Source organism: Pseudophryne corroboree, chromosome 9, assembly GCF_028390025.1.
Source record: "Pseudophryne corroboree isolate aPseCor3 chromosome 9, aPseCor3.hap2, whole genome shotgun sequence".
NCBI classification, from domain to species: domain Eukaryota; kingdom Metazoa; phylum Chordata; class Amphibia; order Anura; family Myobatrachidae; genus Pseudophryne; species Pseudophryne corroboree.
Genome location: NC_086452.1, coordinates 39,082,520 through 39,104,387, shown reverse-complemented (window position 1 = coordinate 39,104,387; position 21,868 = coordinate 39,082,520). Strand labels below are relative to the sequence as shown.

At 41.9% G+C, this 21,868-nt stretch overlaps 1 protein-coding gene across 1 annotated transcript; it reads right to left on the bottom strand.

The window, feature by feature from the left end:
- Nucleotides 1–16,501: 16,501 nt before the first annotated feature.
- Nucleotides 16,502–20,394, bottom strand: LOC134958705 (glutamic acid-rich protein-like). The gene is made up of 6 exons (XM_063941461.1): nucleotides 20,227–20,394; nucleotides 19,459–19,935; nucleotides 18,239–18,898; nucleotides 17,894–18,083; nucleotides 17,036–17,298; nucleotides 16,502–16,903 (listed from the first exon to the last, which is right to left on the bottom strand). Exons 1-6 carry the CDS (start codon nucleotides 20,392–20,394, stop codon nucleotides 16,502–16,504), a joined length of 2,160 nt encoding a protein of 719 aa, XP_063797531.1.
- Nucleotides 20,395–21,868: the final 1,474 nt, after the last annotated feature.

Here is a 21,868-nt window from a genome sequence, read left to right as displayed (position 1 = left end):
TTCAGATTTTCCAAAAATAGATTTGCGTTATTTACCGCTTCGCGTTATCTACCGCTGTGCGTTAATTATCGCCTTTGCGTTACTTCACTTTATCGTGACTTGAGCTACGTGGGCGTAACCGGACGCTACGTTGCGTAATGTACACTGCGTGCGTCTGCCTTTGGATTGCGTACGCTAGTCTTTGTTAGCGACACGTGTACGCAATGCAAAGGATCCACCGTAACACAATATCTATTTTTATCAATGTAAATGATCCCTGATCATCTACCGCAATCCACACTGACTGCCTTGTATCTCAGACAAACCGTGTGTTTGTTCTATACTTTAACTATTACCTCTACTATTAAATAACAGCAAATCTCTTTCTAGCACTTTCTATCAACTATAAAATTGGCAAACAGGAATAGTGATATACGAAAATGAAACAGAAATGCAGATATATGCGTGCGTACGCAAGACAAAAGAAAAATAAACAGTTTTAAAAAGACACAAGCGTTTTGTTCTTACTTCCGGTTCCCGGATTCCTTCAGCACTCTTTATCTAAGCGAAGCAGACGCTTATCCCGCCAGCACTATGAGACAACCTCCCACCCTTTGCTGGAGGGATAATGTCCGCTGATCTACCTAGTGCAGATATGAGAAGGATAGGACGAGTCCCCAATTGACAATGCTAAATTCCTTTGTCGTATAACAACCCTTTATGAAGCTAAGAACACTGTACGCTGTTTACTTAAGAAGTACCGTAATGGTACGCTAGTTGCGTAACGATCGCTCAGTCGTAGGCGAGACGCTCAAGCGTCACGTTCGCTCACGGCCCAGCGATCACAGGACACGTTATTGGTTATGTCTAGGGTAATGATTCGCTATGGCGTAGCTTACGCTCGAGACCACGAGGAGGTCACCAGCGATGCAGACGCTCACAACACTATACCTTTATGATAAAACCTTATACCAATGAAATACACTGAATACCTTAATGTGAGTACAGGGTGTAAGTGCAACCTTGTGTAACCTGACTAACTACAAAGCTGCTTGAGCGTCACCGACACTCAAGTGAACGCTTAACACTATAGGAAATACACAGATGCTGGTTTAGGTTCCAAAGCCTATTAACTGTATTATATCTAATATACTTGTAAAAGGGGATAACAGTACAAATGATACACTACAATATAACAGAGACTTCCTAACCACAGAACTAAACAATAAATACAAAAAGACAATACTACACTGACCTAAATGCAATACAATACAATGCTATAATACTATGAGAGGTATAAGAGAAAAGAGGAGAGAGAGAGATAGAGATAGAGAGAGAGAGAGAGAGATTGGCTCACAGAAAGACAATGATTACGGAGAGAAACTTACGCACAAAGGGTATGATCGCCTGCGCCTCGATATCCAGCTCCCGGCTATCAGCAGATAACCGTTGATGAGAGAGTGAGAGCTGGATGTGGTCGGCCTGCCTATTTATGCCCCACACACAATGCAATCTCCTGGTCCTACAATCCCATTGTCCATTGGCCGAAGGAATTCGGCCCTGCATCATAACAAAAGGTCATAGGGTGATTCATACAGGTGGGCTGTGACGATTTCCAACAGCTCAGGTGGGTGGGAAACTGGGTTTCCCGCCGCATACCTGAGTATGTGTAATTAATAGAAATGGACATAAACTTCTTATGTCCATAACTATTCGCACGAGCGATTAATACGCTCCAAACCAACACCGGAATATTGCTAATTAAATACTCTTCCGATGGGTACCAAACACTGCTGTATGATTCCTGTTAGACCCTTCGTACGATATAAAGAGGGATTCCTCAGCTCTGGGACATTGTATTTTAACCAAACTTTCAGAATCTATCAAAGGGACCATGATCTATAAACTACATTAATTGTGAACATTTGTAACGAATGAGTCGCACGCTACGACTACATAAACTCTACCGTAAATGCGCATACCGCGCCTGCGAGTGCACGCTATTGCGGGTATGCGCCTCCACGGGAGAGCGTACGCACGCGCAGCGCGGACCAGTGTGCGGTGCAAATATGGCAACGTGCATTGAGACATTTTTCTGACTTTGACACTATACTACTATGAATCTGTACTGATGTGATCCTATACTACTATGAATCTGTACTGATGTGTTCCTATACTACTATGAATCTGTACTGATGTGTTCCTATACTACTATGAATCTGTACTGATGTGTTCCTATACTACTATGAATCTGTACTGATGTGTTCCTATACTACTATGAATCTGTACTGATGTGTTCCTATACTACTATGAATCTGTACTGATGTGTTCCTATACTACTATGAATCTGTACTGATGTGTTCCTATACTACTATGAATCTGTACTGATGTGATCCTATACTACTATGAATCTGTACTGATGTGTTCCTATACTACTATGAATCTGTACTGATGTGATCCTATACTACTATGAATCTGTACTGATGTGTTCCTATACTACTATGAATCTGTACTGATGTGTTCCTATACTACTATGAATCTGTACTGATGTGATCCTATACTACTATGAATCTGTACTGAGGTGATCCGGTACTACTATGAATCTGTACTGATGTATTCCTGTGGTGCTGTGAGATAGTACTGAGGTGATCCGGTACTACTATGAATCTGTACTGATGTATTCCTGTGGTGCTGTGAGATAGTACTGAGGTGATCCGGTACTACTATGAATCTGTACTGATGTGTTCCTATACTACTATGAATCTGTACTGATGTGTTCCTATACTACAGGTTGAGTATCCCATATCCAAATATTCCGAAATACGGAATATTCCGAAATACGGACTTTTTTGAGCGAGAGTGAGATAGTGAAACCTTTATTTTTTGATGGCTCAATGTACACAAACTTTGATTAATACACAAAGTTATTAAAAATATTGTATTAAATGACCTTCAGGCTGTTATTATAAGGTGTATATGAAACAAATGAATTGTGTGAATGTACCCACACTTTGTTTAATGCACAAAGTTATAAAAAATATTGTCTAAAAGTACCTTCAGGCTGTGTGTATAAGGTGTATTTGTAACATAAATACATTCAGTGCTTATATTTAGGTCCCATCACCATGATATCTCATTATGGTATGCAATTATTCCAAAATACGGAAAAATCCCATATCCAAAATACCTCTGGTCCCAAGCATTTTGGATAAGGGAGACTCAACCTGTACTATGAATCTGTACTGATGTGTTCCTATACTACTATGAATCTGTACTGATGTGATCCTATACTACTATGAATCTGTACTGATGTGTTCCTATACTACTATGAATCTGTACTGATGTGTTCCTATACTACTATGAATCTGTACTGATGTGTTCCTATACTACTATGAATCTGTACTGATGTGTTCCTATACTACTATGAATCTGTACTGATGTGTTCCTATACTACTATGAATCTGTACTGATGTGATCCTATACTACTATGAATCTGTACTGATGTGTTCCTATACTACTATGAATCTGTACTGATGTGTTCCTATACTACTATGAATCTGTACTGATGTGTTCCTATACTACTATGAATCTGTACTGATGTGATCCTATACTACTATGAATCTGTACTGATGTGATCCTATACTACTATGAATCTGTACTGATGTGATCCTATACTACTATGAATCTGTACTGATGTGTTCCTATACTACTATGAATCTGTACTGATGTGATCCTATACTACTATGAATCTGTACTGATGTGATCCTATACTACTATGAATCTGTACTGATGTGATCCTATACTACTATGAATCTGTACTGATGTGTTCCTATACTACTATGAATCTGTACTGATGTGATCCTATACTACTATGAATCTGTACTGATGTGATCCTATACTACTATGAATCTGTACTGATGTGTTCCTATACTACTATGAATCTGTACTGATGTGTTCCTATACTACTATGAATCTGTACTGATGTGATCCTATACTACTATGAATCTGTACTGATGTGATCCTATACTACTATGAATCTGTACTGATGTGATCCTATACTACTATGAATCTGTACTGATGTGATCCTATACTACTATGAATCTGTACTGATGTGTTCCTATACTACTATGAATCTGTACTGATGTGATCCTATACTACTAGTATGAATCTGTACTGATGTGTTCCTACTTCCTATACTACTATGAATCTGTACTGATGTGTTCCTATACTACTATGAATCTGTACTGATGTGTTCCTATACTACTATGAATCTGTACTGATGTGATCCTATACTACTATGAATCTGTACTGATGTGATCCTATACTACTATGAATCTGTACTGATGTATTCCTGTGGTGCTGTGAGATAGTACTGAGGTGATCCGGTACTACTATGAATCTGTACTGATGTGTTCCTGTGTTGCTGTGAGATAGTACTGAGGTGATCCGGTACTACTATGAATTTATGCTGATGTAAACCTGTTCTGCTATGCTAAGAGACTTCTGTGCTGTCCCGCATAAAGAAATAAAGAAACTGGTGACGTTTTATCCTATGTGATTATTTTAATTATTATTATTATTATTATTATTATTATTAGTAGTAGTAGTAGTAGTAGTATTTTGCATTTATATCTAACGCCCCAGCAATTTCTACCACCATAAACTGTGGCTCCCGCTGTGCTTGGCCACTAATTACATAAACTACAAATTGTGAATTGTGCTATATTGTTTCTTACAGGTGACATTTAGCCGTCGGAACAAACTCAGTTTTACGTCGCTCCTAAGTCCATTTTTCATGTTGAATTATATGGAGATGAGAATGAGCAGAGAGGTGGGGAAAATGTTCAATCTGAAAGGGAAAAAGTTGGTTTAGTCAATTTAAATGCACTTTTTATGTTTTGCATGGAAATGATAACTATTGGTCTAGCAGTAATAACTTTCTCTACGTATAAATTCTGCTCAGGAAAAGGATAAATACGACGTTTCATGTCCTATATCCAGTTCTCATAAAAGAGATTTTACAATTCTTAAATTTTTTCCGTCTTTCTGTAAAACGCCTGGCTTTAAAGATATGAGCTATCGCAAACGGATATAAAAGTACCTGCCCTATTTAAACTCTATTTTTACCCTATGATTTGTCACAAATTAATATCTGCAGTAAGAGTGACTAATTTAACTCCTTCTTTTCTGGTGAGTGGTATATTTTAGGATTCACATCTCTCTATACTTTCTTCTTGTCTATATATTAATAGCGTAAGGCAGTGGTGCAAGTAGAAATGTTTGCCTAGTGGTTCTGAAAGTAAAAATGGGCGTGGTCATGTGTCATGAGGGGTCGTGGTCACATTAAACTAGGGGAGTGGCTGCATGACAATAGGGGCATGGCCACATTATGCCACACACTGTAATGCCCATTACACATTATGTGACACACACTGTAATGCTTATTACACATTATGCCACACACCATAATGCCTATTACACATTATGCCAGACACCGTAAAACCCATTACACATTATGCCACACACCGTAATGCCCATTACACATTATTCCATACACCGTTATGGCTATTACATATTATAGCACACACTGTAATGCCTATTAAATATTATGCCACACACAGTTATGCCACTGACACCATTTTACAAAAATGCCCCTAATAAATTATGCCCCAGCGGTGGACTGGTAGAATTGAGTACTACCACCATATTTCTTAATGGTACTCTGTACCACCCCGTACCACCCTACTTTCAGCACTGGCGTAAGGACAATTTTTATGAGTGACTTATTTTTTATAATGCTGAGCAGGGTACATCAGATACCAAATTAAAGCTCTTGGTCCGTAGATATGCAGAATTATATTGCCATTTTAATTGGTTGCTTCGTTTTGGAGTTATGTGGCAAAACATCCTCCAGCCACTTACAATGCATCACCATTGTGCTCTGGAAAATGTGACAGTTGGTGAACTCACCCTGTGCACCTGCTGTGTAACCTGGAATATGTGACCTGTTGGGTGTTCTGGAAACTGTGACAGCAGAGATTTTTCGACCCCTAAGGGGGTGAAAAGGGGTAAAATGTTCCGCCTAGCTAACCTTTGCCCAGTTGACACCGGGCACATCAGCTAGTTGTTACTTAGAAAAATAAATAAAAATTTTTTTTTCCCTTTAAATATCTGTAGCCTTATTTATTTTATATTTCTGTTACAGTTTTATTTATATCTGGTATGTTTATCTATAGGCTCCTCTCTACAGGCCCGACTGCCATTTATGTGCACTCTGTCAACAGGCCCCACCCTTTTGGGTCACGTGACTCACTTTTCTCCACTTCTACTTAAAGGTTTATGAACACAAAGGGGCAGATTCATTAAGGGTCAAAAGCTGCCAGATTAGTTCCAGCGGTTTCCACGCTGCTTATTTTACTAGCAGTATAACAGGTGTGACCATGGTGTGTGGGTGTGGCCATAATGTGTGGGTGTTGTCAGGCAACATTTGGACTTTTGGAACCCTGGGGCCCATGCACATATGTTGTGCAACTGTTTAAGCTGAAGTGGCGTGTTGGCCTAGCTGAGAAGCTTTGCTACCCTGACCCATATCTTGATGCCCCTGCTCCTATACAACACCCCTTCACCAAACACCATCCCTCAACGCTCTGTGGCTTCTGACATGTAAGCATAACCTGCTGTCCTTGCCTTAGAAGCACTGCACTGTTGTTAAACCTGCATGTACACGCTGCTCACCTGTTTGCTGATTCCTCTGTTAGAGTCTGAGGTGAGAGAGACTGAGCATTTCTGGTTGACCCAGAGGAGCACCGTACCACCCAGCAGGCACAGCTGTGTCCCACAAACAAGGTTTGTAGGGCCACATATATTGAACAACCTTGATTTACAGGCAAATTGTTGTATTGCAGGTCTTGCTATCCGGTAAAATGGGGGTTCCTGGTCTGTGGCTTTGGGCGACCTTCCAAACACACGGATCTCTTCCATCTAGTAGGAGTGTGGGAGCAGGTAGCCTGTTGTAGACTTAGGGGGAGGAGATGTACTAAGCCTTGAAAAAGTGATACATTTCACAGTGATAAAGTACCAGCCAATCAGCTCCAAACTGCCATCTTACAGGCTAGGTTTGAAAAATGACAGGAGCTGGTTAGCTGGTTCTTTAGCACTGTGAAATGTAGCACTTTTCAAGGCTTAGTATATCTGGCCCAGGGAGAGATGTACTAAGCAGTGAAAAGAGTGGAGAAGTTTAGACTCTATACACCTCCCCTCTTTGACGGAGTCTCAAGTGGAGCATTTAAACGCTCACTGGACTTCCGATTAAGTCACTGAGGCGATCAAGTCACTGCCCAATGGTAAAGCCCCGGGACTTGATGGTTTTGTAAATTACTTTTACAAAGTATACGAAGGGCTCTTGACATCTACATTAACTCAAGTCTTCAATGTATAACTGAAAAAAGGTGCCCCGCCCTGGGAAATGCTAGAGGCGCAAGTGGTGACATTACCCAAACCAGGGAAAGACCCCTCCTCCTGCCAAAACTATCGACCCATAGCATTGCTGAATGGGGATATTAAATTATACGCCAAGATCATTGCTGCTCGAGTTAAACTCCTCTTACCTGATTTGATCCACTCCACTTCAACCTACTAGATTCCCTACCGACTGGCCAGGACCTTCTTCTGCTATCTCTGGATTCAGAGAAGGCATTTGATCGGTTAAGCTGGCCGTACATGAGATCAGTCTTATTAAGATTCGGTTTCTACGGCCGGATCCTCACCACCATGTTAGCATTGTACAGTTGCCTATCGGCCCAGGTATTTAGCAACAGCTTTCTGTCAGATGTGTTTCCTATCACCAACGGAATGAGGCAAGGCTGTCCCTATTCATTTTTGTATTGGTTATAGAACCTCTGGCGGCTACGATCCGCCTTGACCCCTCATTCCCAAGCATATCTCTCAGAAACCAACCGCATAAATTGTGCCTATTTGCCGACGACACTCTTTTATTTGTAACCAACCCCACGATGTCCCTCCCACATCTTCACTTAATACTAGATAACGTCTGTTAAGATTTTAACAATGGAGACGTCCTGTCCCCATGGTAACAGACACAAACATATGGAAGCGGCCATGTTATTTCAGGTGCCGCAGTTTTGTAATTTTTATTGGGATTGGATGAAGGGAGTATTTAAGGACGTTTTATGTAGGGATGGACACACTTACCTTGAAAAAGAACCTGGAAGAGGTTCGAAACGCGTTGGTCCGTTGCAGGAGAGTCCCGCTGTTGTGTTTGGACGATCTGATTGCCGGAATCCTGAGTTGTGCTTCCCGGGTGGGCAGCTGACGATTTAACATCTATTTGAGAACCGATTGTGTTCTCAAATGATCCGGTGATTATTTCATCAACACCACCTTTGGATTTTCTCTGCATGCAGTGTTATTCATTTGTATGGTGTGGAATTTTTTTTATGTGTGTTTTATATGAATTTTTAAGAATTGGATATTCTTATGTTTTAATCATTAAAAAACGTATTGCATGAGATATTGGCATCTTTTTATGTTTTATGAAAATCATCACTGGAAATTGTGGGGATAACATTTGAGAGGAGGAAGAAAGTGGAAAGATGTCTATACACGCCAGCTGATCAATCTATCACAAGAACGTAACTAAATTATTGTTTACATGTTGTGATTCCTGAGTACAGTGTGGAGAAAGAATAGTTATTATTGTGGAAGCGCCACATACGTGATTTGTACTTCTTTCTGTATTGCAACTATAGCAAGGCCTCTTATTACAAACTTAACACGTCAAAAACGGATGCCCCCCCCCCCCAATCAACCTTTCTGATTCCCTCCCTACCCTTCAATTAATGTATCCTTATAACTGACAAGCTTCGTCTATTAAATATCTAGGTGTCTATATATCCCACAATGTAGATGCAGTGTTTAATAACAACCTCATACCACTCTTAACTTCATTGTCTTCTTTAACCAGATCCTGGTCGCTGTACGACATATCCTGGCTAGGATGACTGGCAGCGTTTAAAATCTCCCTTCTCCCCAAATTAATGTACCTTTTCCGAACTGTACCCTACTCCTTCCCTAAACGATATTTAAATACATTTTCGGCCGTTAGGACCAAATATACATATGGCCATCCTGGCCCCCTAAATGAGCTTACCAAGGATGGTTCTACCCAAGAACCTAGGAGGACTGGCCATGCCAGATCTCAACCTTTATCACGAAGCGTGCGTATTGGCACACCTCAAAGCATATGGGGCTGCTAACCCTGATCTGGGGTGGACATGTCTGGAGAGAGCGGCGTGTACAGCGTATCCATTAGAAGATATCTTAAAAACCCCTAAGAATCTTCGACCATCTAATTTACCACTACTCCCGTCTACCCGTGCATCACTACAAGCATGGGACAAATTGGCGCAAAACTAAGTAATATTCCGCCAACCTTCACATCCCTATCTCTACGTGCCCTGGCGAAACTGATTCCAAATTTGAATGTTTCCCGATGGCACACATATGGCCTCTCCTATTTGAGTGACTTACTTGACAGATCAGTGCTAACGCCCTCCCCCACCCTGCAATCTAAATTTGGCTACTACCAAATTAGACACTGGTGGAGTACGCTCCCCCCTACCACCAAAGACATTAGTCCGTACACTCACCAGGTTTACACTAGGGCCCTCATTCCGAGTTGTTCGCTCGCAAGCGGATTTTAGCAGATTTGCTCATGCTAAGCCGCCGCCTACTGGGAGTGAATCTTAGCATCTTAAAATTGCGAACGATGTATTCGCAATATTGCGATTACACACCTCGTAGCAGTTTCTGAGTAGCTCCAGACTTACTCGGCATCTGCGATCAGTTCAGTGCTTGTCGTTCCTGGTTTGACGTCACAAACACACCCAGCGTTCGGCCAGACACTCCTCCGTTTCTCCGGCCACTCCTGCGTTTTTTCCGGAAACGGTAGCGTTTTTCCCCACACGCCCATAAAACGGCCTGTTTCCGCCCAGTAACACCCATTTCCTGTCAATCACATTACGATCGCCAGAACGATGAAAAAGCCGTGAGTAAAATTCCTAACTACATAGCAAATTTACTTGGCGCAGTCGCAGTGCGGACATTGCGCATGCGCATTAAGCGGAAAATTGCTGCGATGCGAAGATTTTTACCGAGCGAACAACTCGGAATGAGGGCCTAGGTTGTATAAGACTGATCCTAACGGCGAGGTTTCCTTTTGGTATAAACTACTTACTGCCAAACTACTGTCGAAGTAAAAAATATCACATACCGCATACACACGTACAAACCGCACACAGAGTGGTCTCTGTGCGTGCACGTGTTCTGCCGTGCGTGCGCATACCAGCACGCTGCGTACATTGGCTCACGAAGCCGTGCGTATTAGCGCGTGGTATGAGTAAAATACGGTAGCATACGCATTCGCATAGAAGAGCCACAAAGACATATTCAATAGTTTATCCACATAGTGCATAATTTACACATAGTCTACACACACCACACCAGCAAGTTACATTTACTTAGGAAATAGAACAACAGAGATATCCAGCTTTACAGGATATGAGGGGACAGAACAAGGTTAGGACATAGTGTTTGGTATCCAGATGTACAGTAATTCAAGGGCTACATTCCGATTGCAGTTTGCAGATTATAGCATGTTCCTGCGCATAGATATGTGCAGGAATACAATATTCATAACTTACTGTAATTACTGTTGTTGTGATATTCGGCGGGAACCCAGTGGCGGACTTCTGCAAGTACACCTGGACCAAGCATCGCCCACCTATTCAAATCAACCTATGACCCCTCACGTAATGTAAATGACCTGCCCCTTGACCTATGGAAGAAGAGCTTACAGTTTCTTTTGTATTATGTTTGGACCCATTGTATAAAAGAAAGACCTCCTGGCCGGCCTCAGTCTATTCTCTGAAGGTCATCTTGCTAAGATTGACTGAGGACCGGATCCGTGAGGCGCTGGCGAACAAACGTATGTACTATTAGTTGTAGCTCTTCTCTGTGATATTGTTGAATTCTCTGTGTATATCTTTTTGAGTAAATATATTGTTGCTGCGTTGGACCACAACATAACATATAACTACTGGTGTCGCATTCCATTCTTGTTCGGGTAAAGAGGTGTATTCAGCCACACGTGTCGCTGTATTGTGCGCATAGCGTGTCGGCGTGTATACGCATCGTGCATACACATCGCAGTGGTTATTGTTTGCATTCAGCAGCCGCAGCGGCTCGAACCATAGTGTAATAAGGTATTGCATTTCCCTGAAAGTTAATCGAACTTAACACTACCCAACCCCAGAGTTAAGGTGCAAGTTAAGTGGGAGGAGGACTTAGGAATTGCCTTATCTGACTCTCAATGGAATAATATCTACATGTCCTTTTACAGTATGTCCAAATGTCTTAATCACACCGAGATGCAAACTTCTGAATAGGCTGTACCTGACCCCAGACAGATTCCATATGTTTTTGCTGGTGGCAATGGTGGTCATTCCGAGTTGATCGCTCGTTATTTTTTTTCGCAATGGAGCGATTAGTCGCTAATGCGCATGCGCAATGTCCGCAGTGCGACTGCACCAAGTAAATTTGCTATTAAGTTAGGTATTTTACTCACGACATTACAAGGTTTTTTCTTCGTTCTGGTGATCGTAGTGTGATTGACAGGAAGTGGGTGTTTCTGGGCGGAAACTGGCCGTTTTATGGGTGTGTGTGAAAAAACGCTGCCGTTTCTGGGAAAAACGCGGGAGTGGCTGGAGAAACGGGGGAGTGTCTGGGCGAACGCTGGGTGTGTTTGTGACGTCAAACCAGGAACGAAACTGACTGAACTGATCGCAGTGGCAGAGTAAGTCTCGAGCTACTCAGAAACCGCTAAGAAATTTCTATTCGCAATTTAGAGAATCTTTCGTTTGCAATTTTGCTAAGCTAAGATTCACTCCCAGTAGGCGGCGGCTTAGCGTGTGCAATGCTGCTAAAAGCAGCTTGCGAGCGAACAACTCGGAATGAGGGCCAATGTGGGGAAGTTGGCGATATATTTATAATGTTTTTTTGTCATGTCCCCGTTTAGCCGCATTTTGGGGGGAAGTATTCACCTTAATAAATAATGTCCTTCATACGTCTCTACACCCCTCTCCTAACATAGCACTGTTTCATCTGATGCCAAACTCTGTATTACCTAGACACAAATACGTGCTAAGCCACATGTTTATAGTGGCAAAAGCTGGCCTCGCACAGAACTGGAAACAAATATCACTGTCACATATTTCAAAAAAGTTATTGAAAAGGTTAACTTTAACTACGAGATGGAATCAAATTTTTTGGCTCTGTCTCTTCATCGTCGTCCCCCGAAATTACCCGACTGGTCCTTATGGCACAATTAGAATTGAGACCCAGACCTTAAGCAACCCTTCCAGCTCTGACCCAACCCAATTCCCTCTGAATGATCGAGACTCCACCCCTAGCCCAGGTTACTGAATTGTGTTCTCACTCCCCCCTCATCTGTTTTACTGAACGCATTTGTGAATATTGTTTACAGTTTGAATGTACTGCTATTATTCTGTGATTGATGTTTCCCTCCCTACCTGTACTGTGCCCCCTTTTCTTTTTTCTTTCTGTACCCCTGAATCTTGATGTTGTTGTATTTAAAATATTTTTTTTAATTGACGTAAAAAAAAAAAAGAGTGGAGAAGTGAGCCAGTGGAGCAGTTGCCCATGGCAACCAATCAGCTGCTCTGTATAATTTTATAGTCTGCACATTATAAATGTTACTTCAGTTCTGATTGGTTGCCATGGGCAACTTCTCCACTGGCTCACTTCTCCACTCTTTTCACTGCTTAGTACATCTCCCCCTTATTTTTTTACACCCAGTATGTGGCGGGTGCATGCCTAGATACTAAAGCTGGGTATACACTGGGTACACATTGGGGGTCACTCCGAGATGATCATAGCTGTGGTAAATTTAGCACAGCTACAATCATTCACACTGACATGCGGGGGGACGCCCAGCACAGGGCTATCCCGCCCCGCATGTCAGTGCCCCCCACCCCCGCAGAAGTGCAAAGGCATCGCACAGCGGCGATGCCTTTGCACTTCAAGAGTAGCTCCCGACCAGCGCAGCTTTAGCGTGCTGGCCGGGAGCTACTCATCGCTCCCCAGCCCGCAGCGGCTGCATGTGATGTCACGCAGCCGCTGCAGCCCGCCCCTCGTTCGGTCCGACCATGCCGCCGCCCCCCCCCCCCCCCCCCCGCCCAGCGACCACCTCTGCCTGTCAAGCAGGCATAGGCGATCATAGCGGCCCGACGGCCTTCGGTCATCTGGCATGCACCGGCGCACTGCGGCGCATGCACAGTTCTTACCTGATCGCACCAGTGCGAAAAACTGCAGCGTGCGGCCAGGTCAGAATGACCCCCATTGAACAACCGATATACCGCAAGCCCATCGGCGTGTGTACAACGTTGTTCACAGACAGCCGATGGCGATATATCTATTTCTGGCTGTGTGTTGCTGCAGGGACCGCTGGTGACTGACATATCAACTACAGTATGTGGGCACATTTAATTGCCCACCCAGGTGTGCCATTAGGCACGACACACCGGGCGGACAATTGGTAAGTGTGTATGCATTTACCAATCATTAGATTAACCGACCGCACGTACACTTGCTGCAGGGACCGCCAGTGATTGACATCTCAACTGGGGGGAGGGCACATTTAAATACCCGCTTGGTTGTGACATCAGGCACGACGCATCGAACAGATAATTGGTAAGTGTGTATGCACTTACCAATAGTTAGATACGGCGGTGGATCGGCCAGGTGTGTATCCAGCTTAACGGTGACGTCTGCAGGCGAAATAGAGCGGTCATGATCTTTCGCATGTAGCCACACAATTTTTAGATTCATGCCTTAGCATAGGCTAGTAAGCAGGCTGCCACTACCATCCAGGGATAATGATTAGAGAACATAGCTATGGTTTCATTTTATTTTATTTTTACTATCTTTATTATAGACAGTTTAAGAAAAAAAAATCAAAAACAAATTTTTACTGAAATACCGGTCAGATGTACTAAAATCTTTGCACAAGTGAATAGCAGTAGATAGCAGCAACCAGAGGGGAAGAGAGTTTAGGCACCGCGATAAACCTACATAGCTTTTAAATTGCATATCTTATTCGCAATGTGTGTGGTCCCCTCATTCCAATCAGTGTCAGCCATGTAGGCCTATCTACATGAGGCCTCCAGTTGGAAAAAAAAAATCTATCACGAGGAGCAGGCGGGTTTTAGTTGAGACAAGATACAGTATCTCAGACTTGGCATGTAGAACCCTCTTCCTAAAACACCAGCATCCAGGAAGGCAGACTTGTGTGTGCAGAATGTGCATCCTGATTAAACTTGATGCCAAAAGAGCTCGCTCGGCCTTTACTGTTTACTAACATTTCAATTTCTATGGTTCATTTCGTAAACTTGGAATAAAAAATAAATAAAAAAAAGAGGCTGCTGGGGCGCCCGGCATGTCTGTAACCTTGATGATATTTTCACTGAAGCGGCATTATGGTTCTTAATTGCTTAAGAGAAAGGAACGTGTTGACATTTACTCCACTGTGTGCTCGGAACGCGGTGCCTAAACCATTATGCTAATCCAAGCATTATATACAGTAACATATTTATGGCACTGACACCAGTGATGTTGTAGGTAAAGGCCTGTGAAATGGTCTGTAAACAGAGAGAATTGATTCTGAGCTCAGAGAGCCGCTGTTAAAGCCACAGAAGGTAAAACGCAGATTTCCAATTTCAATTCATGTTGTCAGATTGGGTCAGACAGTGTCAGTGAATCTGCCACTGCACATCAGGCTGGCTGCTTAATATGTAAAGCAATCGCACTTGGAGGAATTAGCACGGATATGGTGTTCCTGGGACTCTGCCATGCGCGGCAATTTGCACACATAATATAGATTGTCTGTAACGCTTAGTAAACATTAAAGATTAATAAAAAATAAATAAAAGAAGGAAGACCGCGCATTCCCGGGACATTTTATTTGTCATTTTCAGTGCTTAAGAATGAATTGGGTAATGTGTTCTTGGCGACTGATCCCTGCAGTAAAAAGATGGCGAACGATGCCTTACATTTTCCGAAGCGCTGATGAATATTTATATATGGCTATCCTAACGTCAACAGTGTCTAGGCGGTACCATAATAACAATATTTTTTACTTTGTACTTCTGTGGGAGATGTTTAGATGTTTAGACAGAAGATACGATTGCTTGTGGGAAGCAAAAAGAATTTCTGTCTCTTAGCGATCACAGAATATTGCAATCCTGGCTCTAACGGATATATATATACAAGAGCATGTGTAATATAGCCAGCGCCTATCGCCTGAGAGCGTTAGTTTGTAACATTGCTGAAGGGTTCAAATCTGCACCGAACTGATAGCAACTAATCAGCAATTAGCTTTTATCTGTCTGGTGCATGTTAGACAATGAAAGCAAAGGTTTGGTTGGTATGGTTCTGCACCACCTTTGAGTCATGTTAGCAAACACCCTTACATGACTACACAAGCCATCACATATATAGCTTTAAATATTATAAATAAAAGCTGTTAATTATAAGTAAATTAAAATGATAGCTATTGGTTCAGTAATTAACTATTTACACTAATTATGTATAAATACAAATGCAAAAAAATACAGTATATAGTACCTTAATTATTAGAAAAATGGGAAAAATATTGTTCAGCTCTCCTATATCTTTACATCATCTTTCAATTACTGTATCATCTCTCCCTAATTTCTTCTCTTCCATGATGTCACCTCTCTTTTCCTCTATCCTCCGTATATCCATCTCTAACCTTCTGGTCCCCATAGTCATCTCTACACTTCTCCTCCACATCATCAGCAGCTCTATTTTCCTCTGTATATCCATCTCTAACCTTCTACTCCCCGTAGTCGTCTCTACACTTCTCCTCCACATCATTAGCAGCTCTATTTTCCTCTGTATATCCATCTCTAACCTTCTGGTCCCCATAGTCATCTCTACTCTTCTCCTACACATCATCAGCAGCTCTATTTTCCTCTGTATAACCATCTCTAACCTTCTGCTCCCAACAGTCATCTCTGTTCTACTCATCCAAATCATCAGCTCTATACTTCTCTGTATATCCATCTCTAACCTTCTGCTCCCCATAGTCATTTATACACTTCTCCTCCACATCATCAGCTCTATTCTTCTCTGTATATCAACCTCTAACCTTCTGCTCCCCATAGTCATCTATACATTTATCCTCCACATCCACATTAGCTCTGTCCTCCTCTATATATCCATCTATAACCTTCTGCTCCCCATAGGCATGTCTACACTTCTCCACATCATCAGCAACTCTATTCTCTGTATAACTGTATCTAACCTTCTGCTCCCCAGTCATCTCTACACTTCTTCTCCACATCATCATTATCTCTATTCTCCTCTATATATAAATCTCTAACCTTCTGCTCCCCATAGTCATCTATACACTTATTCCCACATCATCAGTAGCTCTATTATCATCTGTATAACCATATCTAACCTTCTGCTCCCCATTGTCATCTCTACACTTCTCCTCCACATCATCAGCTGTATTCTCTTCTGTATAACCACCTCTAACCTTCTGCTCCCCATAGTCATCTCTACACCTCTCCTCCACATTATCAGCTCTGTTGTCCTCTGTATAACCATTTCTAATCTTCTTCTCCCTATAGTCACCTCTATACTTCTCCTCCACATAATCAGCTCTATTCTTTTCTGTATAACCATCTCTAACCTTCTGTTCCACATAGTCATCTCTACACTTCTCCTCCAGATTATCAGCAGTTCTAGTCTCCTCTATATATCCATCTCTAACTTTCTGCTCCCCATAGTCATCTCTACACTTCGCCACGTCATCAGCAACTCTATTCTCCTCTGTATATCCATCTCTAACCTTCTGCTCCCCTTAGTCATCTCTTCACTTCTCCTCCACATCATCAGCAGCTCTGTTCTCCTCTATATATCCATATCTTACCTTCAGCTCACCATAGTCTTCTCTACACTTCTCCTCCACATCATCATCATCATCATCATCATCATCATCATCATCATCATCATCATCAGCTCTATTCTCCTCTGTATAACCATTTCTAAACTTCTGCTCCAAACAGTCATCTCTATACTTCTCCTCCACATCATCAGCAACTCTATTCTCCTCTGTATATCCATCTCTAACCTTCTGCTCCCCAAAGTCATCTCTAAACTTCTCCTCCACGTCATCAGCAGCTCTGTTCTCCTCTATATATCCATCTCTAACTTCAGCTCCCCATAGTCTTCTCTACACTTCTCTTCCACATCATCATCATCAGCTCTATTCTCCTCTGTACGAGAAAGAGGGAGGCTGCGCTGGCAGAGGAAAGAACAATATAGACCACTAAATGTGTAATTAAATTTTTTTTATTAAAAGACAATAATTCTTTAAAAAAACACTACTTCTGTGCAAAATAATGTGCCAAATATATGCAGAGTAAATGGATTTTACCAATTAAATGCAGAAATTGGAGTTTACCCAAGGTTTTGGTACAGGATTAATGCGATATATTCTCTGGAATCCGTTCCATATTTTGCCCATAAGTATTGTATCCAGTTATAATCCAATAAGGAGAGTCCCTTTTAGATGTTACTGGAGAGAGTCCATGGAATAATTCCATATACCGCTAGAGGGTTAGTGCAATGTCCCATAGATGGTGAGTACCTCATGCAATGCGGAAAAGAGCTGGTGCCTCTCTCGGACTCCTCTGGATAGCTGGTCGACGGTATGGGCTGGTTCGGGTCCAATTCAGAGATATCCTGGTCCAATGGGTAAGTTACTGACGCGTTTCGCTGCATAGACCTTGCAGCTTTTTCATATAACCATTTCTAACCTTCTGCTCCCAACAGTCATCTCTATACTTCTCATCCACATCATCAGCTCTATACTTCTCTGTATCTACATCTCTGACCTTCTGCTCACTATAGTCATCTCTACACGTCTCCTCCACATCATCAGCTCTATTGTCCTCTGTATAACAATTTCTAACCTTCTGCTCCCAACAGTCACCTCTATGCTTCGCCACATTATCAGCTCTGTTGTCCTCTGTATAACCATCTCTAATCTTCTTCTACCTATAGTCATCTCTATACTTCTCCTCCACATCATCATCTCTATTCTCCTCTATACTGTATATCCATCTCTAACCTTCAGCTCCCCATAATCTTTTCTACACTTCTCCTCCACATCATCATCAGCGGCTGTATTCTTTTCTGTATAACAATTTCTAACCTTCTGCTCCCAATATACATCTCTGACCTTCTGATCACCATAGTCATCTCTACATTTCTCCTCCACATCATCAGCAGCTCTATTCTCCTCTGTATAACTATCTCTAACCTTCTGCTCCCCATAGTCATCTCTGCACTTCTCATCCACATCATCAGTAGCTCTATTCTTCTCTGTATAACCATCTCTACTCTTCTGCTCCCCATAGTCATGTCTACACTTCTCCTCCACATCAGCAGCTCTATTTTCCTCTGTATAATCATCTCTAAACTTTTGCTCCCCATCAACAGCTCTACTCTTTTCTACATCATCAGCTCTATTCTCCTCTGTATAACCATCTCTAACCTTCTGCTTCCCATAGTCATATCTATACTTCTCCACATCATCAGCTCTATTTAACATTGTATAACCATCTCTAACCTTCTGCTCCCCATAGTCATCTATACATTTATCCTCCACATCATTAGCTCTGTTGTCCTCTAAATATCCATCTCTAACCTTCTGCTCCCCATAGTCATCTCTACACTTCTCCTCCACATTATCATCTCTATTCTCCTCTATATATCCATCTCTAACCTTCTGCTCCCCATAGTCATCTATACATTTATTCCCACATCATCAACAGCTCTATTCTCAGCTGTATAACCATATCTAACCTTCTGCTCCCCATAGTCATCGCTATACTTCTCCTCGACATCATCAGCTGTATTCTCCTCTGTATAACAATCTCTAACCTTCTGCTCCCCATAGTCACCTCTACACTTCTCCTTCACATTAGCAGCTCTGTTGTCCTCTGTATAACCATCTCTAATCTTCTTCTACCTATAGTCATCTCTATACTTCTCCTCCACATCATCATCTCTATTCTCCTCTATACTATATATCCATCTCTAGCCTTCAGCTCCCCATAGTCTTCTCTACACTTCTCCTCCACATCATCAGCAGCAGCTCTATTCTCTTTTGTATAACAATTTCTAACCTTCTGCTCCCAACAGTCATCTCTTTACGTCTCATCCGAATCTCAACTCTATACTTCTCTGTATATACATCTCTAATCTTCTTATACCTGTAGTCATCTCTATACTTCTCCTCCACATCATCATCTATATTCTCCTCTATACTGTATATCCATCTCTAACCTTCAGCTCTCCATAGTCTTTTCTACACTTCTCCTCCACATCATCATCAGCAGCTCTATTCTCCTCTGTATAACAATTTCTAACCTTCTGCTCCCAACAGTCATCTCTATACTTCTCATCCACATCATCAGCTCTATACTTCTCTGTATATACATCTCTGACCTTCTGATCACCATAGTCATCTCTACATTTCTCCTCCACATCATCAGCAGCTCTATTCTCCTCTGTATAACCATATCTAACCTTCTGCTCCTCATAGTCATCTCTACACTTCTCCTCCACATCATCAGGTCTATTTTCCTCTGTATAACCATTTCTAACCTTCTGCTCCCCATAGTCATGTCGACACTTCTCCACATCATCAGCTCTTTTCTTTTCTGTATAACCATCTCTAATCTTCTGCTCCCTATAGTCATCTGTACACTTCTCTTTCACATCATCAGCTCTTTTCTTCTCTGTATAACCATCTCTAATCTTCTATTCCCCATAGACAGCTCTACTCTCCACTACATTATCTGTGTTATTATTCTCTGTAAAACAATCTCCTACTTTCTGCTCCCCATAGGCAGCGCTTCTTTCCTCCACCATACCATTTGTGCAATTCTTCTTTGTATAACCGTTTTTTATCTTTGTCTGCTTCCCATAGTCAGCTCTACTCTTCTCCTCAGTAACATCAGTTCTATTCTTCTTTGTATTTGTCCTCCTTTCTCCTGCATGTCACATCTTTTCCCCCATCCGCCACATTTTCATAATTTACTAACATCTTACAATTACATCATATCTCGCCTTCTCTACATCAACTTTGTTCAACTCTGGGCCATCACTTCGCCATTGCTCAATGTCATCTGCTGTACTCTTCTCCTCCATGTGATTATCTGTATCCATCTCTTCTTTATCTTTCTCTCCTTCTCCTCCATATCTCCCATATTTTTCCATGGTTCCATGTCTTCATCTCTCCTCCTCTCACCTATATCATCAGCTTTACTCTTCTCCACATCACCATCTTTTTCTTTCCTGTCATTCTTTCTCTATTGTCATCCATATCATTGCTCACTTTTGGGCCTAATTCAGAGTTGTACAATATGCCGATGTTTTCACAACTGAGTGATTATCGGCAGACTGCACATGCGCTGCGATTGCACTGCGCATGTGTAAAGATACCTTTGTGATTCCGCTCGCAGTGAGGATTGCTTTGCCGAGTGATTGACAGGAAGTGACCGTTCAAGGGAGGTAACGAGGATTGGCAGCAAAAACGCAGATGTGTCATGTCCGTTTTCAGAGCGTGTATCTGACTTACAGCTGCGATCATGTACGCAAAGAAACATGGCGCCTGTGTTGCTACTACTGTGAACAGTCTGTGCAGTCATAGACCTACTGTTTTCTTTGTAGTACTTGTATTTTATACAATACATACACTACAGTATGGACTTATAGTTATCATGATATATAGTTCCAATTATGTTCTTATAATATTAATACCCAGACCGCATTTGTCTTCATATTATTATATTCTCATTCCAACAATGTTATCACATTGTGATATTTGTCACTCCTGAGCTAGCCAGTGTCTCTTAGTCCATAGACAAATAAAAGGAAACCTGTGACATGTGGACAGAATTGTGTAAAGGTGCCCATACCCTAGACCAGTGTTTCTCAAACTCTGTCCTTAGGACCCCACACGGTTCACGGTTTCCAGGTCACCCAGCAGCTGCACTGTGTATCACCAACTGCCACATTTTTTAAATCTACAGGTGACCTGCAGAACATGGACCGTGTGGGGTCCAGAGGACCGAGTTTGAGAGCCAGTGCACTAGACGATATTATGAGCAATTTGGCCATTTCCGATGGATCGGAACTACAAATCATTCATAATAGTGCAGATCTGCTGCAGGGAAGATCTGAAGCTATCGTTAATGACAGCATTCTCCTGGATGTAGCCACTCACAGATCTTAAGATATATTGTATGTGTATTGTACTGTATCGTTTGCCAGGACTGCCGGGGAGCTGCCGGGGGAGTTCGAGGGAAATCGTTAACGAGAATGCATCGTTTACAGGTCATGTAGTGTATGGGCACCTTAAGACTAGAAATTTTAACAAGAACGAAAACCGACACCCCTTTTCCATCAAATTTAACCAAATTAAGGTATATTAAGGTAAATAATAATAATAATGTACTTGTGCCGCCATGTTATGCAAACAATTTAAATAAGTGAGGAAGGTAGATGAACGGCCTGGCTAAGCTGGCCCAGAGTAGTAGTCTCAGTATATATACTGTATATGCTTCTGTTGCGTGAGATTTAATGGGTGACTGGAGCAATCACGTTCAGGTCAGTTCCTATGTGGGCCATTACACAAAGTATATGTGAAAAATACCTCCTGAATGTTCTTCATTGTACCACTGTCTATGTC

Bases quoted from the DNA above. Each gene is read 5' to 3' on its own strand.
- LOC134958705 (XM_063941461.1), bottom strand. From the start codon at position 20,394: ATGGAAAAATATGGGAGATATGGAGGAGAAGGAGAGAAAGATAAAGAA. The intron at 18,084-18,238 runs GTTAGAGATGGA...TGTTGGGAGCAG, and splicing joins AAGATTATGGGGAGCTGAAG to AAGGTTAGAAATTGTTATAC. The intron at 16,904-17,035 runs GTAAGATATGGA...GACGTGGCGAAG, and splicing joins AAGACTATGGTGAGCTGAAG to TGTAGAGATGACTATGGGGA.